General features: G+C 39.0%; 1 protein-coding gene across 1 annotated transcript in view; it reads left to right on the top strand.

Moving 5' to 3' along the window:
- Positions 1–458: 458 nt before the first annotated feature.
- Positions 459–15,565, top strand: part of LOC136264222 (uncharacterized) — a 35,362-nt gene continuing 20,255 nt past the window's right edge. The window contains exons 1-6 of the mRNA XM_066058935.1: positions 459–1,020; positions 4,270–4,720; positions 5,754–5,881; positions 5,932–6,101; positions 6,148–6,194; positions 7,034–7,216. Coding sequence (XP_065915007.1) covers positions 492–1,020; positions 4,270–4,720; positions 5,754–5,881; positions 5,932–6,101; positions 6,148–6,194; positions 7,034–7,216 — 1,508 coding nt within the window. The 5' untranslated portion in view covers positions 459–491. The remainder of the gene's footprint in view (positions 1,021–4,269; positions 4,721–5,753; positions 5,882–5,931; positions 6,102–6,147; positions 6,195–7,033; positions 7,217–15,565) is intronic.

Here is a 15,565-nt window from a genome sequence, read left to right as displayed (position 1 = left end):
ATATCTTTTATCATCTCAGTAGTAGCTATCAATTTTATATTGCAAGCACACATGTACAGCTACTGAGTTGGATGTGATAATGTGAAGCATATAGAAAAGAATGCACAAAAGTGCCTATACTGTAAAATGTGTAAATGCTTTCTTGGCCAGATTTTGATATCATGTCTTTTGGTTACTCCATGAACATGTACTTGCGCATTCTTGGCCTTGCCTTTTTTTACAGCTGGGCTTTTTTTGGCACAGTAGTCTAATACATTTTGGGAGTGTTTGCAAATCCGAAAAAATTATTTTTAGCAGCATTGCTCAACCTCGAAATATTTGCCCCTCGAAATATTTGCCCCTCGAAATATTTAGGCTATACGGCAGGCTGGTGCCTAATGGTGGAGCATCAGTGTGGCTTTAAGCGCTAGCCGCTTATTAGCTAGCGCAGATTGTTTCACAAAATTGCGACACTTGCGTATTCCAATTGTTAGTGCAGTTACAGGTACCGAATGGCGAGCGGAGTGGCGAGTGACGATCAGATGTTAAGCGTTCCTGTTGGTTACAGGAGGATGATATCCTGGGAGCTTAGTGAAGTGAAGGAACGAGTGAAGAAGAAAAAGAAGCGAAAGAAGAGTCAAGTTGATGATTCTTCGTTAGATCCTGAGTTAGAAACGGAAGATTTGACTAGCAGTGAAGAAGGGGAAGACTCGGAAGAGTTCTACTCAGCTCCAGAATCTCCCCTCAGCTCTGATGACGCGTCTACCAATGACGCCATGTTGTTATCACCAACCAGCAGCTTGACTAGCAGTTTAGGGCTACCAGAGGCAGTGAGGAAGAAGGGAGCTCAGTCGAAGAAGAAGAAGAAACGAAAGGCACAGAACAGGAAAATTGCAAGGGATGAGTTCTTCAGACCAATTTGTAACCTGTTTGAAGATGAAGATAGTGTATTGGCAGTGTCTGACCTGTCTCTGACTGATTTGGGTGGAGTACTCAGTTTAACTGAATTGTGTTTGATAAAGATACAACAAGTTGTGAAAAGTGAGTAGTTGCTTACCAGTTGTATATAATAAAGACACATGATCAAGACATATTATATTATAGGCATTGCATAAATCTCATAATTTACACTTAGCTATGTATCCTAAGTGAACCGAAAATTAGCCACAGACCATTTTGCTTGTTGACAATAGTTTTGTAGCCCAAATGTTACTGTAGATCTTGCTGATTATTGCTTTTTACAGGCTCCTCATGTGGTAGAATGTTGTATAGCCTGATAAGCTGATGAGACAGACAAGTGCATTAGGAAAAAAAACTGTATGTAGTTTCATGTTTTGTTCACCAATTGATTTTCACAGAGTAAGTCTAAGGATCGGATCATTGGGTACTAAACTTGAGTCCCGAGATAACAGATCCTGAAGTTTTTCCTAGTGTATTTACTGTATTTTACAAGAACTCTCACAAGATCTACCATCAGCTTGAAAATTTTGCCACACACTAAAAGTGTTTGAATTTCATAGAGCTTAATGTAAGCTTATCTAATACACTAAAATAGCACAGTAGGGATATAACACTTCTTAGTGTTTTACTGTGATTTAATATCGTGCACTACTCCAGCTTGTTTCAGTACTTTTTATTAATGTGTTATGGTCCCTACTTTAGTTTAAAATTTTTTTGTGTACTTGTTTGTTAACTTCTGTTGTAAAATAGAATTATTATGACTGGTGAACCCTGCATCAAAAGAAAGAAATGGCACCACGCGCCATAGTTACCAATTTTCATCTGAAAAGTGAATTATCCATTATGCTTCGTTGTCAGCTATGTTCAACCTGTTACACAGCATTATGAATCAAGAACTGTTCAAAAGGTACCTCTGTAATCAAAGTAGCCACTATGAAAAATGAAGACAATTTCTGTAACGAAGGGAAGTCATCATGTGCTACCACCAAATTGACATTTTTTGCTGTCAGCAAAGATGAATGGGACACAAAGGAAGACACTGGTAAGTCCATGAAGAATGCATTGTACATACTGCGGTATGCCAAAGGGCACGTGTCCAGCTAAAGCGATGTCGAACAGTTAAAAAAAAGTAAGCCTGTAGCCTTAGCTGTTATTGAGTTACGCTTGACTGAAGATATCAGTCAGTCAGTCAGTAGAAATCCCGTTTAATAATTTAAAAAAAATCGTTAGCGACTTGTGTTAATAGTATTTTGGGTCAATCTGAAAGCTTGTTTGGGCTTAGTTTTGCCTAACCAATACTGCCTCATCGCCGTCAGGGAAAATTGAGGCTGGTTTTTTGGGTGATATTTTTTCGTGGGCCAACCAACGACTACATGCTACACAGTATCTGTAATGGTCAGTTCAAACTTTTTGTGAATCCAGAGTGAAAGCTATGGTTATGATTGTCAGAGATACAACTATGTCAATAATGATGGCACCTTGAGCATGGATGTAAACCACATTCATTGGCAAAAAGACATGTTCAGGTCAAAGACAAGCTAACGTTCCTCAGAGATGGTAAATGGTGACCAATTGATCTTGTGCTTACTTTGTGTATTATACTGGACCAGTCAATCAAGCATACACATTTTGACCTAATAAGTGAACTTGTCTTGCTCCAAGATACTATCATAGTTTGTCTTTAAAAACTGTTGTTGGCTGTATCGACAAAATTTAAAATAACATTATTTTGACAATTGGCTATAGGCTCCGGGAATTTGGTTGGAGTATGACATTAGATTACTGCTAATTTGTCCTTCAGTAAAATTTTGTGTAATAGATAAAATGACCAAAGACTGGAATGATAATGTACTCCAAGTGACTGTTGTATTAGAGTGTTTTGATCTTGCTGCTTGTAATAATCATTGTCTAGTTTAGTATATTAAATATTGAAACTATCAGACCAACTTTGCTGTGGACTTCAACAGGCACTGTGTATATAGTTACGTATATCACTGAAATACTGTTTGGCTAGAAGTAGCAGTTTTACTGCAGTGAAAAGTATAACGATGGTAGAGGAATATACACAAGCTGGTTAAAGTATTACTATAACAACAAGATAATAGCTACAGTTATGACAGCTAACTATGGGTCAAGCATAAACCTATTTTACAGCAATTAAATATGACTAGGTTATCTCAATGACAAAGTTACTTGAATAACAACCCACTTGGTGTGGTCCTGTAGGTGACCTTATTTATGAGATTTCACTGTATAACATGATCAGTCAATAGCTGCTACCTTGTAACTAGTCTATCTTGTTTTTGTTTGTGGGTATCCATCATTTTCATCAGGCATCACATATACTATTGATCATGTGATATGCCCTACGTCTAAGCAATCAACATTTGATTTTATTGCTAAGATACTGATAATTCCCTGTTGGTGTGATATCCTCAGTAAGATTAGTGGATGGTTTTAAGTTTATGGTACTGAAAAGAGGATTTGTCTGAAGCATCTGAACCCCTTCCCTTGGCTGCTACTCCTTTGACATTATCTTCAGCAATCCTAGGTATCATTTTGTATGCCTTGGGTTCAACCACTTGTTGTTAAATTATGAGTATTAATGGAAGGAGACTGTTCAGCTTTTTATTATTAACACTTTACAGTGACCAGCACTGAAGGTCTACAGCAACATGTGCTGCAGCCTTAGGATTACCTAACCTAACTTCAAGGACTTAGACTTAATGACTTATAGCTGGAAAGGTGTAACAGAAAAGGGGCCAAAGTAAGGAAAAAAATCCCTCCAATCCCAGGATTCGAACTGCAGGTCACCCAATGTCTAGTCGGGGCCACACTCAGTCTTCCTCCAGGAGGGATGGATTTTCTTCCTTAAACCTAAAGTATTTATTATTAACACTTTACAGTGACCAGCACTGAAGGTCTACAGCAACATGTGCTGCAGCCTTAGGATTACCTAACCTAACTTCAAGGACTTAGACTTAATGACCTATAGCTGGAAAGGTGTAACAGAAAAGGGGCCAAAGTAAGGAAAAAAATCCCTCCAACCCCAGGATTCGAACTGCAGGTCACCCAATGTCTAGTCGGGGCCACACTCAGTCTTCCTCCAGGAGGGATGGATTTTGTAAGCTTATATTACGTATGTTTGAACTACTTGAACAGTTATCAGAAAGCATAAAGGTTTGTTCAACAATTGGTCATCCTATATTTATACACTCACCAAATTAGCTGCTTATTATAGTAGCACATTATGTTCAGACCTATTGTGCATACTAAAATGTCATTTTCTTAAGTTTGGAGAAGGGTATCAAATTTTTTTCTTCTCTACAGGTCACGACTTTGAGGACACTACCATCCCATACTTATTCCAAATGATGATCACCCAGGATAAACTGCTCAAGTCAATGGCAGCTCTGCAGATGCGCTGGGCAGAACGGAACTTCTCCACATTAGAACTCTACCATGACCTGTTGTTAGACTATAGCCCACAGACTAATAAGAATAATGAATTTGTCTTCTACCCTCAACAGTCCTGGCTGGCTTCCATTGCTATTTCAGACCCAAGAGCTTACCAAACATCATTGCACTGTCTCACTCCTCATCCAATGTATTATAGTGTTGCTGGAAGGAATAACCTTTCTTCTGCTATGGGAATTATGAGGACCCTGGTGCACTTGTGCGACTTCCTGTTTCCCTTATTTGGAGCTACTAGTGGGGGACTGGATAAAGTTACTCTTCAGATGCCAGCTGTGTACCGAGTGGATCACTTCTTGAAGACTAGGTGTGTGTGTGTGTGTGTGTGTTGTGTTTGTGTGTGTGTGTGTGTTGAGTTGAGTTGAGTTCAAAATTGTGTGTGGGTACGTGGTGTAAGCTAGGGAAGCAAATGCCAACTGTAGATGTCTCACACAGTGGGTGAAGGTCCAGGTGGGACTTCGGGAGCCTACACCTTCACCTGTGGGACATGGTACAGCCTCCTGTGGGTTACTAGTCCTGCCCCAGGAAGATTTGCCTGCGCTGACTTCTAGCACCTGAGTAGCGCACAGGTGTCCCAGTGCTGGTTCACTGTGTAGGCGTGACTGTACTTTGCTTTTGTGTGTACGTGTGTATGGGTGGGTGGGAGGGAGGGAGGGAGGGAGAATTATATGTAGTTGTGCTGTGTAAGTGGCAATGATGAAACATAAACTATAGCTGAAACAAATGATCAATTTACTCGGATATTCGCTCGGTTACGCAAGTATTTGAACACACACCTCAGTATGCATTCGAATATGAAGCGACTAAACTTTAACAATAATTGCAGCATACTTTGGGTTTTTAAACCAGGCGCGCGCCTGGTTTACCGAAATTGTTTTCCGAAAAGTGTGTGTGTTTGTATGTATGTTTGTTTGTATATTTGATTGTCTTTCTGCACCAACGTTAGCAAAACTTTGTTCGCTAAAACAGCCATTGTGTGATAAATAAAGGCCATATAGAGCCTGTATTAAACTTTTGGGCAGGTAAGCCTTGGTTTAGGTCAGTTAATACATGCCGGTTTGAAATACGTGGAAACGAGTTTATAAGGATGCGGTGAAGGCTTTTCCCAATGGGCTCTACGGATGTCAAACAGAAAAACAACACAGCTGAGCAAGTACTGTATGAGGAAGTTCAAAGCAGCCTTAACAGCTATTAATTTGCACTGGAGAAAAGTATAATTTACAGAACTTCTTCACTTTGAAATGTATGTTTAAGGTATTGTTTAAAAGTTTGAGGTATAGTATTTGATTAAAAATATATCACTGTATGGTCCATTACTATACACCACATCTCATCATCAGGTATCCCAAGGTTACCAAGTCACATTCTGACTGTTTGAAGTTGTGGCCAGCTTATGTCTGCTGGGCCCGAGGGCACATGAAACAAGCTTCTGACTTCTTTGTTGAAGCCATAGCAACACTGAAAGACAGTGAGTGACTATCATTATGTGTTGGTGTAATGTGTGCACTAATATATTAGAGTGTGACAAGGCGATCTGTTGGAATGAGCTAGGAAGGATGATGGTATGGTGTGGAGATCAACTACATGCATCAACGTTCTTCAGAAAGAGCCTGGAGGCTGTGTTTGATGTGTTAGATGACAAGGACGTGATGAAAGAAGAACGTTTGAAAGATGTTCACCATAAACTGGTATAGTATGGTATGGGTTGGTGTACATTAAATGGAATACACACAGGTACAAGTGAGTACATTTGCTATGATGGCATCTGCCTGGGATGTGGGGTGAGTAGCTATGGTGATGTGTAGTGATTCCAAAAATGATTCAACAAACTGATATTCAACACAAAACTAAAGCACACTCGATACTATTTACCATACCATTTGTAGAGTATGTATGTACTGTGTACCTTTCCCTTTAGCTCACAGGATCTGAACAGGTTGTACAATTCTACCACTTCTAATATAAGGGCTCTAACTCAGGCTCCCACAGATACACATGTAGTATCTGGATTTTTCATCAGGTGCTGTTTTACGAGTGAATATTAGTGTCATCAGAGTCTAGTCTGATGATGCTTGTAACTTTCATCTTGTTTCAAAAGGGCCAAATATGGTCAACATAATCAATACCATTAGCAGGTTTGATTTGGAGTGCTATAGCACAGGAGTTGCTAGTAATACTACTGAATGAAATACAGCTCTAGCTTAGTTTTAGGCAAAGCTTAAGTCAGGAATTTCTCAAGAGCTACTTAGAGAAGTACAGTATATACCATAAAGTATATAAAGATCCTTGTTCAGATCCTTATTCATAGCTTCATAGTTAAGCTACACTGCCTCATGAACACTGTGACTGCTTTATTAGAGTATCTCAATCTTGTAAGCATTTTATTTGAAGGGGAGGGGGGCACATACCTCCCTCTGGATCCGCCACTGACACATTATTGGTATTCTCGTTAGATGCTAATCAGTGGAGCTCCAAACAAACACTCTAATAGAACAGTCAGTAAGCTATTGCATACTAACACAAGTTCTCATTGTTAATGTTGCCTATACCATAACATTATTGTGTCATTGCATATGGCTACCATTAATAATATAACTAGTTTATGCAACCTGTAACACAGGGTAATGGATGATGACAGTGCCAGAGGGGCAACAAAGTCATGGCAGGCTGTGCTGAAGGAGTGTGATACTGTCAGTGGTCGAGATGTGTCCACTTGGTACTTCCATCAAGCTGCCATGGAGTCTCGACTGTGTTTCCACTCTGTCTGTTCTGTTGTGGGGAGTGAACCAGTGAAGAGTCAGAGGTGAAGTTAATTGTCATAGTTAGTCTATCAGTTACAACCTTACACCCTGTTCATACAGCTTTCAATGAATAAGGCCATATTATTGCTATGTGAGCATTGGTACTATTTAGGGAGGGGGGAGATGAACTATGGACTTTTAAGGTAATGCCCGAGGGTTCATTTGCAACAATTACTTACTAGTCCGGCAAACAGGAGGGTGAAATTTACAAAATAGTCTGTAGTTTCTTTTAATGCAGTTTTGCATGATTCCACCTGCTGGACAGGTGTCAGCATTGAGCATTTTGCCATAGCAACAGAAGGTTAAATAGCTGCATAGCAACCCTATAAAATATATGAAATGATTACTGTGGACTTAACTTTACCCAAAAATTGCTGACCTATAAACAAATTTGAAGTAATGTAATTATTACAGTTGGTGTTAGAAATAATAAAATGTAGTGACATGATTACTCCTGAAGGCAAAGTTATCTGATAGTTATATATATCTAAGTAAGCAGTTTTGGGAAGACAAGTGGGATTTTGCTAAAGATAAATGCGTAACGTTTTGCTAGATAGCCTATTAGACAATCACTGATGACAGTAAAGTTGTGAACTGTTGTGCTTTAGCTTCAATATAAACGTTACACACCTTTATGGTTTCACTACAAAAGCTGTATGGTGAAAGATATTGGACTATACTGGTAATTGTATTCTTTAACAAGTCAAGAAGTGTTACAAATGTGCTAAATATCTGAAGCTCAATAATTCCATTAATGAGCTATTAATGTTTAATTGAGATCAGTTCAAGATGAACACACATACTACAGCATTTATATGCCGTAATAATCTTCATCACTTCCTTCCTTGACAATATACTATAGTTTATATATACTTTTGCTCTAGCAGCACAAACAATTGTTTAGTCCCTTTAAGCAAAAGTTGGAAATTCCTACTTCTTATGCCAGGATTATTACATTTTATGAAACCATGATCTATGTAATAGTTGTAACACGGGTATGAGGGCTTTGCCTGATATGTATGCTCGACTACCCGAGGGCCTGCATATCAGACAAAGCCTGAATGCCCCATGTTACAGCTAGGATGTAACACTTATCAGGCTGATAGCCCGTACATGAATCACCCAAGCCAATATGAGTGCAGCCACTGGATGTATTATATATGCATACCTAAAATTTTTGATTATGGGTCAGCAGCTAGTACTTCTGGTTATGTTCGGTTACGATGAACAGACATATCCTAGAGATATCACGGAGAATTTCAGTTACACGAGTTTATTGTTATAATCAGTGCTATTGAATTGGTTATGGAAAAAGGATGGAGTTCACTTAAGGCCTAGACAGGTAGCTTGCTTGTAGAGTGGTTACTCCGTGCAGAGTGGTAGCTTTGTGATGGGGGCGTGTCTGTATTTGAAAACATGTGGAAATGATTGATGAATAAGCTATAGTGCTAGTTTTCACCTTAGCCCAATGTTTTTTAACTCGTAGGATGGCGAGGATAACAAAACGCTCTCCGTCTGAGTGGTTTTCATGGTGAAATCCAAGTCGTGCATCCTAATCACGTCAGTATTAATCAATCCCCACAATCGATTTCGGCCTCGACGTCTATATGATCACTGCCCAGTTGTAGCATTTTGTATGTAGCCCGGCTAGCTGGGCTACATACAGAATGTAGCCCGGGCGACTCCTTTGAGGTGTGCAAGTATTGTATTGGATTCCAAAATCCATGTTTTGCAAACTGCTCGATTAAAACAACAAGATCTGAGCATAAATTGATAAGTTTACAATTTTAGATACTAAAAGAACACACACACACACACACACACACAAACACACACACCCAATACCATTTAGAAACTGGATCTGAAAGAAACTATAGAAGCACAATGAAGTTCTTCTTTTTTGTTGGTGGGAATTTTTTATGTGCTTGAGTGTATCTGTGGCGATAACAGTTTGCTTCTTTTGGGCTTTGGATAGCTAATACATTATTTTCTCTAACTAAAAGTATGCAGTTCAACCAAGTATTAGTGATACACCGATGCCAATACTATTGGCCCAGTATTGGTATCGGCCCTACATATAGTTTAGCGATATTGGACTTGTTTCAGTAAAGCTGTAAACGCCCAATACCAGCCGATACTGTAAATGATTACTTTTCAAGATGGCGGCATTAATCATGCATTGAACGGCAGGGGTGGATCCAGGGGGGGGGACAGGGGGCACGTGCCCCCCCCCCCTCCCTTAAAAAAATGTATATAAGATCGAGATACTCTAATAGAGCAGTCAATCACCAATCACTCTAATAAAGCAGTCACAGTGTTCATGGGGAAGTGTAGTTTACTTAGGAAGCTATAAATAGGATTTTATTTTACGTAACACACGTGATATAATATATTTGGTAAAGGATAACTAGCTATTATTGTTGTGACCTTTTTTTTTTTTTTTGCTCTTCAACTTTTTTCAGCAAGGTGCCCCCCCTCTTTCCAGACTCTGGATCCGCCCCTGAATGGAGTTGAGCAAAAGTTAATCTAAGCCATGAATTCTTTGAAAGGAGCCAGTTACTACATTATTAGTACAGTAATAAGCCACAAATAAGTTTCATTGAAGCCATACGCTATTGTTATCCTCATGACCAGTGTTGGGACAGTTACTTTTAAAATGTAACTCGTTACATATTACATATTATTTACAACTGAACTATTTAGTTACAGTTACATATTACCCATAAAATAAAGTAACTATAATAATATTACATTTATTATATTACTTTGTGTCATGTGTGAAACTACCACCTTATCACATGATATGATTGCATTGTTGGACAATGTGCAAATCTTGGTTATAAGCAAGAAGCTGGTGAATAAGCTTCATTCAGTAGGCTTCGTTACTTCATAGGCATTACTCAGTGGATTACTAGCGAAATATAACTTCGTTACTTAAAGTAATAATATTACGTAATATTAGACTCGTTACAGTAACTTCTTTACTTACTATAGGTAACGCGTTACATTTGCAAGTAAATAACTTGAGATATATTACTTGTTTTTACAGCATATTTCTTCGTTACCACAAAAGTAATAATTATTATGTAACGTGTTACCCCCAACACTGCTCATGACTGATGGCCGCAAAACCAGGTAATGAGATTAGCAACTGTATTTATTAAGTAGCTACTATTACTACTAGGTCTTTCTTGAGTAATGCTTGTGTGGCAAAGTATCGGTATTGGATTGGTATTAGCCATTTCTGCCTCAAATGTGTCGGTATCGGATCAGTAGTGAAGTAGTGGCATCGGTGCATCACTACCAAGTATCAGGCACATCACTACCAAGTATCAGGCACTATATAGGATGCAACAGCATGGCTGTACTCAGAAGATCTGTATAGGAGTTGACCATAACATTGGAGCTAGTTACAATTTGAGTTTCATGGTTTAAATCATTCTCTATAATAGACTCAGACAAATTCTGTATACACATTTGAGTTAGTAGCTAAGTTGATATGTAACTGTTCCACATATATTGTAACATCACAATTATATGCCTTTGAACTTTTTAGGATGAACATTATCAATTTATTTGTATGAGTCTTTCCTGCCAACTAATTTCCTTTACTAGCTTTCATAAGCTGGTTAGTCAGTCATTTTGACAGCCACCTTCCAGTTTGATTTCTCATTATCACTCTAAGTGTGGCAAACTTTTTAAACCAGGCGTGCGCCCACAGCCGGCCTTGGGTGCGCCTGGTTTACTGAAATTGTTTTTGTAAAAGTGTGTGTGTGTGTGTGCGTGTGTGTGTGTGTGTGTGTGTGTGTGTGTGTGTGTGTGTGTGTGTGTGTGTGTGTGTGTGTGTGTGTGTGTGTACTTATCTACCTATCTATGTTTGTCCATACGCACCCACGTGAGCAAAATTGTTAAATAATGGTAAAAGCAGCTTTTACGTAAGGAGTAAAAGCAAAATGAAGTCTGTATTAAACTTCTGCACAGGTAAACTTTGCTCTGAGGTGGTTTCTTTTCGGCGGTCTGAAATATGGGTGTGGCGACTCTCCTCAGACTTTGTGAATTACCTTTCCTTCGGGGTTTTACAGGTGCTAACAACTGAAAAACAATGATGCAGGCCTCGTAGACTACTAGAAATAGCCTATCCCTTCAAGTTGAAAGGAGGCGTATCCCTTATGTACGCGAACGAAAATGAAGAGCAGCTTTGAGTTTTTGTCGAGAGAATTTGTGGGAAAAAAACATGATAGTCAAACTATAAAACAGTTTAGAAGATACTTTTGTGCGTAATATGTTGGTTAAAGCGGTTTGTTTAACAAATGCTTCCTTAGTAGTGCATAGCAACGTAATTAAATGAATTACGAAAATTTATGGATTACGAAATATGAGAATTACACACTAATAATAAATGTATTATTGCACAACCAAAAACCCCTATTTGTTATGACAATAAAATAGTAATACATAGTTGGTTAATTCCAGATGAGTTATTTAGCTGCATGGCGCCTGGTTTTTAGAAGTAGCACAACATTAACTTGTTTTATAGCTTGACTATTTCGGAAATCTGGGTGTAATGTATGCCAAGACATATAGCACTGTCTTAATCCATCATACTTTATTGTGAAGTCAATGCTACATATATATTTAACGTGTGTTATGTTTCTGTTACTACATTTATTCCGTACTCTATACCATATAATTTATGTAAATGCATCATGTAATAGCTATCTAATCCAAAACAGCCAAATTGTAAAAAAACAGTGCGGCCCTCAAAAAGGCCGCACTGTTTTTTTACAGCTTGGCTGTTTTGGATTAGATTTCATTTCTTTTTACATTTGTATACCTTAAAGTCGGCCTATGGCTGGCTTTGAGACTTTTTTAACCTGTCTTTTTCTTTACCACAAGAAGAAGAAAAGATGAAGCAGATGTACTTTAAATATTTCTGATTTTATCAGTAAATGTACAAATTATATTTAAATAATACATTTATTTATTACAGAACTCTCCATGGTGGTTGAACACTCTACAAGGTGACTTCTTCTAGCTGCTCTCTCTACAGGGTGAATTGTTTGTAGCTGAACGATCTACAAGGTAACTTCTTCTAGCTGATCTCTCTACAGGGTGATTTGTTTGTAGCTGAATTCTGTGCAGGTGATTTGTTTGCTGCTGAGCTCTTTACAGAATGGTTTCTTTGTAGCTGAACTCTCTACAAGGTAACTTCTTCTAACTGATCTTTCTACAGGGCAATTTGTTTGTGGCTGAATTTTCTACAGGGTGATTTCTTTGCAGCTGAACTCTCTACATGGTGGTTTTTTTGTAGCTGAACTCTCCACAAGGTAACTTCTTCTAGCTGATCTTTCTACAGGGTGATTTGTTTGTAGCTGAACTCTCTACAAGGAAACTTCTTCTAGCTGATCTCTCTACAGGGAGATTTGTTTGTAGCTGAACTCTCTACAGGTGATTTGTTTGCAGCTGAACTCTCTACATGATGGTTTCTTTGTAGCTGAACTCTCTACAAGGTAACTGATTTCTCTACAAGGTCACTAGTTTGCAGCTGAACTCTCTACATGATGGTTTCTTTGTAACTGAGCTCTCCACAAGGTGACTTCTTCTAGCTGATCTTTCTAGAGGGTGATTTGTTTGTAGCTGAACTCTCTACAAGGAAACTTCTACAGGGAGATTTGTTTGCAGCCGAACTCTCTACAAGGTAATTTGTTTTAGCTGATCTTTCTACAGGGAGATTTGTTTGTAACTGAACTCTCTACAGGTGATTTGTTTGCAGCTGAACTCTCTACATGATGGTTTCTTTGTAACTGAACTCTCTACAAGGAAACTTCTTTTAGCTGATCTCTCTACAGGGAGATTTGTTTATAGCTGAACTCTCTACAGGTGATTTGTTAGCAGCTGAACTCTCTACATGATGGTTTCTCTGTAGCTGAACTCTCCATAAGGTAACTTCTTTTAGCTGATGTCTCTACAAGGTCACTAATTTGTAGCTGAACTCTCTACATGATGGTTTCTTTGTAACTGAACTCTCTTCAAAGTGACTTCTTCTAGCTGATTTTTCTAGAGGGTGATTTGTTTGTAGCTGAATTCTCTACAAGGAAACTTCTTCTAGCTGATCTCTCTACAGGGAGATTTGCTTGTAGCTGAACTCTCTACTGCTGATTTGTTTGCAGCTGAATTCTCTACATGATGGTTTTTTTGTGGCTGAACTCTCTACAAGGTAATTTCTTCTACTGGTCTCTCTACAGGGCAATTTGTTTGTAGCTGAACTCTCTACATGGTAGTTTCTTTGTAGCTGAACTCTACAAGGGTATTTCTTCTAGCTGAACTATCTCTTTCCATAGTTGCATGAACTCCCTACAAGGTAACGTCTTCTAGCTGATCTCTCTACAGGGTGAATTGTTTGTAGCTGATCTCTCTACAGGGTAACTAGTTTGTAGCTGATCTCTATATACAGGTTACTTGTTTCTAGCTGATCTTTTGAATTCTCTTCAGGGTGACTGCTCTATTAGGATGACTGCTCTATTAGAGTATCTCGATCTCGCACTTGCTGCACCAAGTTGGATTTCGTGTTATAACTCCGTGGCTTTAAGTCTAATTCTTCTACACCATTGAAGAGCCTTTCTAAGATGATTACTCCATCTATACAGCGATTATCAAAGCATTGCCCCAAGCGGTTTATCTGGTAGGCATGGCAAGTAGTAGTTTTTTATTAGCTAATCTCGATTGCATAATTGTTACACACTGTTGGTTTTTTCGTTGTATCTTCCAGGTTTTTAGCTTGATTTCTTTCAAACCACAAAAGGTTTGAGGTTCAATAGTTAACCTATTCACCCACCGATTTTCAGCTTCTTCCCATACGCGGTTTACCCTGTAGGCGTGACAACATATTGGTGTTATTTTGCGTGAGTAATCGCTCATAACTCTTTTCCTGTTTATCGTATTCTAGCCAAAGTTGGTACAGAGATGTGCCTTTATACCCCCCTTCAGTGTGCCAAATTTCAAGGCAATCGGATATTGCGTTCGCGTTTTATAGCAGTTTTTGTAAGTGTGCGAAAAGAGGAAGAAAAATAAGAAGAAAAAAAAAACAAAGAAACTAAGCCAATTTTTGGAGTCGCATATCTCGGGAACGCTTGAAGCGATTCCGCTCAAATTTGGAATGTGGAGTGCTGAAGGTGGAGGGAGTGTCCACAGCAAAAATCATCTTGTTTCATCAAGGCAGCACAGAGCTACGGAGGTGCGAAAATTGCGTTTTCTTTCTTCCTGTCAATATACTTAAGGGTGTTGCGTGCCGGCTTTTTGGGCCGCACGACACACTACCGTGTGTCTTGATTACTGACCCCTAATTTTAGCCAAGATTAATCAAGACACACGGTAGTATGTTGTGTGGCCCAAGAAGCCGGCACGCAACACTGTGACTATATTGAGAGGAAGAAAGAAAAGCAATTTTCACACATCCGGAGCTCTGTGCTGCCTTTATGAAACATGATGATTTTTTGCTGTGGACACACCCTCCACTGTCAGTAGTCCACGTACCAAATTTGAGCGAAACCGCTTCAAACATTCCTAAGATATGAGACTTCAAAAATTGGCTTAGTTTCTTCATTATTTTTTCCTCTCTCTTTGTTTTTATTCTTACAAAAACTTCCATAAAACATGAACGCCATATCCAATTGCCTTGAAATTTGGCACACAGAAGGGGGGTATAAAGGCACATCTTTGTAACAAGTTTGGCTGGAATACGGTAAACAGTCAAGGAGTTATGTAATAGTTGTATCATGTGCCCGAGTGATTTGCCTGATATGTACACCCAAGCTCGAGGGCCGTTAGGCCCGAGAGCGTGGGTGTACATATCAGGCAAATCACGAGGGCACGTGATACAACTGATATGTACCATGTAGGCTAATAGCTTACTGTGGTGGGCGACTAATCACCCAAGCCAATACGAGGCAACCCGCTGGATTTATTATATAGAGAGTCTTGTAAAATTCGATTATGGGTCAGCAGCAAGTAACGTTGCAGTTACGTTTGTTACCATAAACGGGAAAATCCTATGAATATCACGGAAACACTCAACTTTGCGATTTAACAAGTGTTTCAAAGTTGCTACATCGTTTAACCACTGTTTACAATGTTTTCTAAACATCCAGAGGGGTAAGCTTTGCTGTAGAGTGGTTACCTCGTGATATACGAAAAGTGGGCGTGGTACGTAATCAAACACGCGGACACGCGATTGTAAATTAACCATGACACTAGTTCTCACCTTAAACTTCCGTTTGTCAACTCATAGGGTGGTAAGGGTGTCGAATCGCCTTCGTATGAGTGCTGTAGAATGCAAAATCGGGTTCATGGTT

Source organism: Dysidea avara, chromosome 8, assembly GCF_963678975.1.
Source record: "Dysidea avara chromosome 8, odDysAvar1.4, whole genome shotgun sequence".
Lineage (NCBI taxonomy): Eukaryota > Metazoa > Porifera > Demospongiae > Dictyoceratida > Dysideidae > Dysidea > Dysidea avara.
The sequence above is the reverse complement of the archived record's forward strand: the minus strand, read 5'-3'. Positions and strand labels throughout refer to the sequence as shown.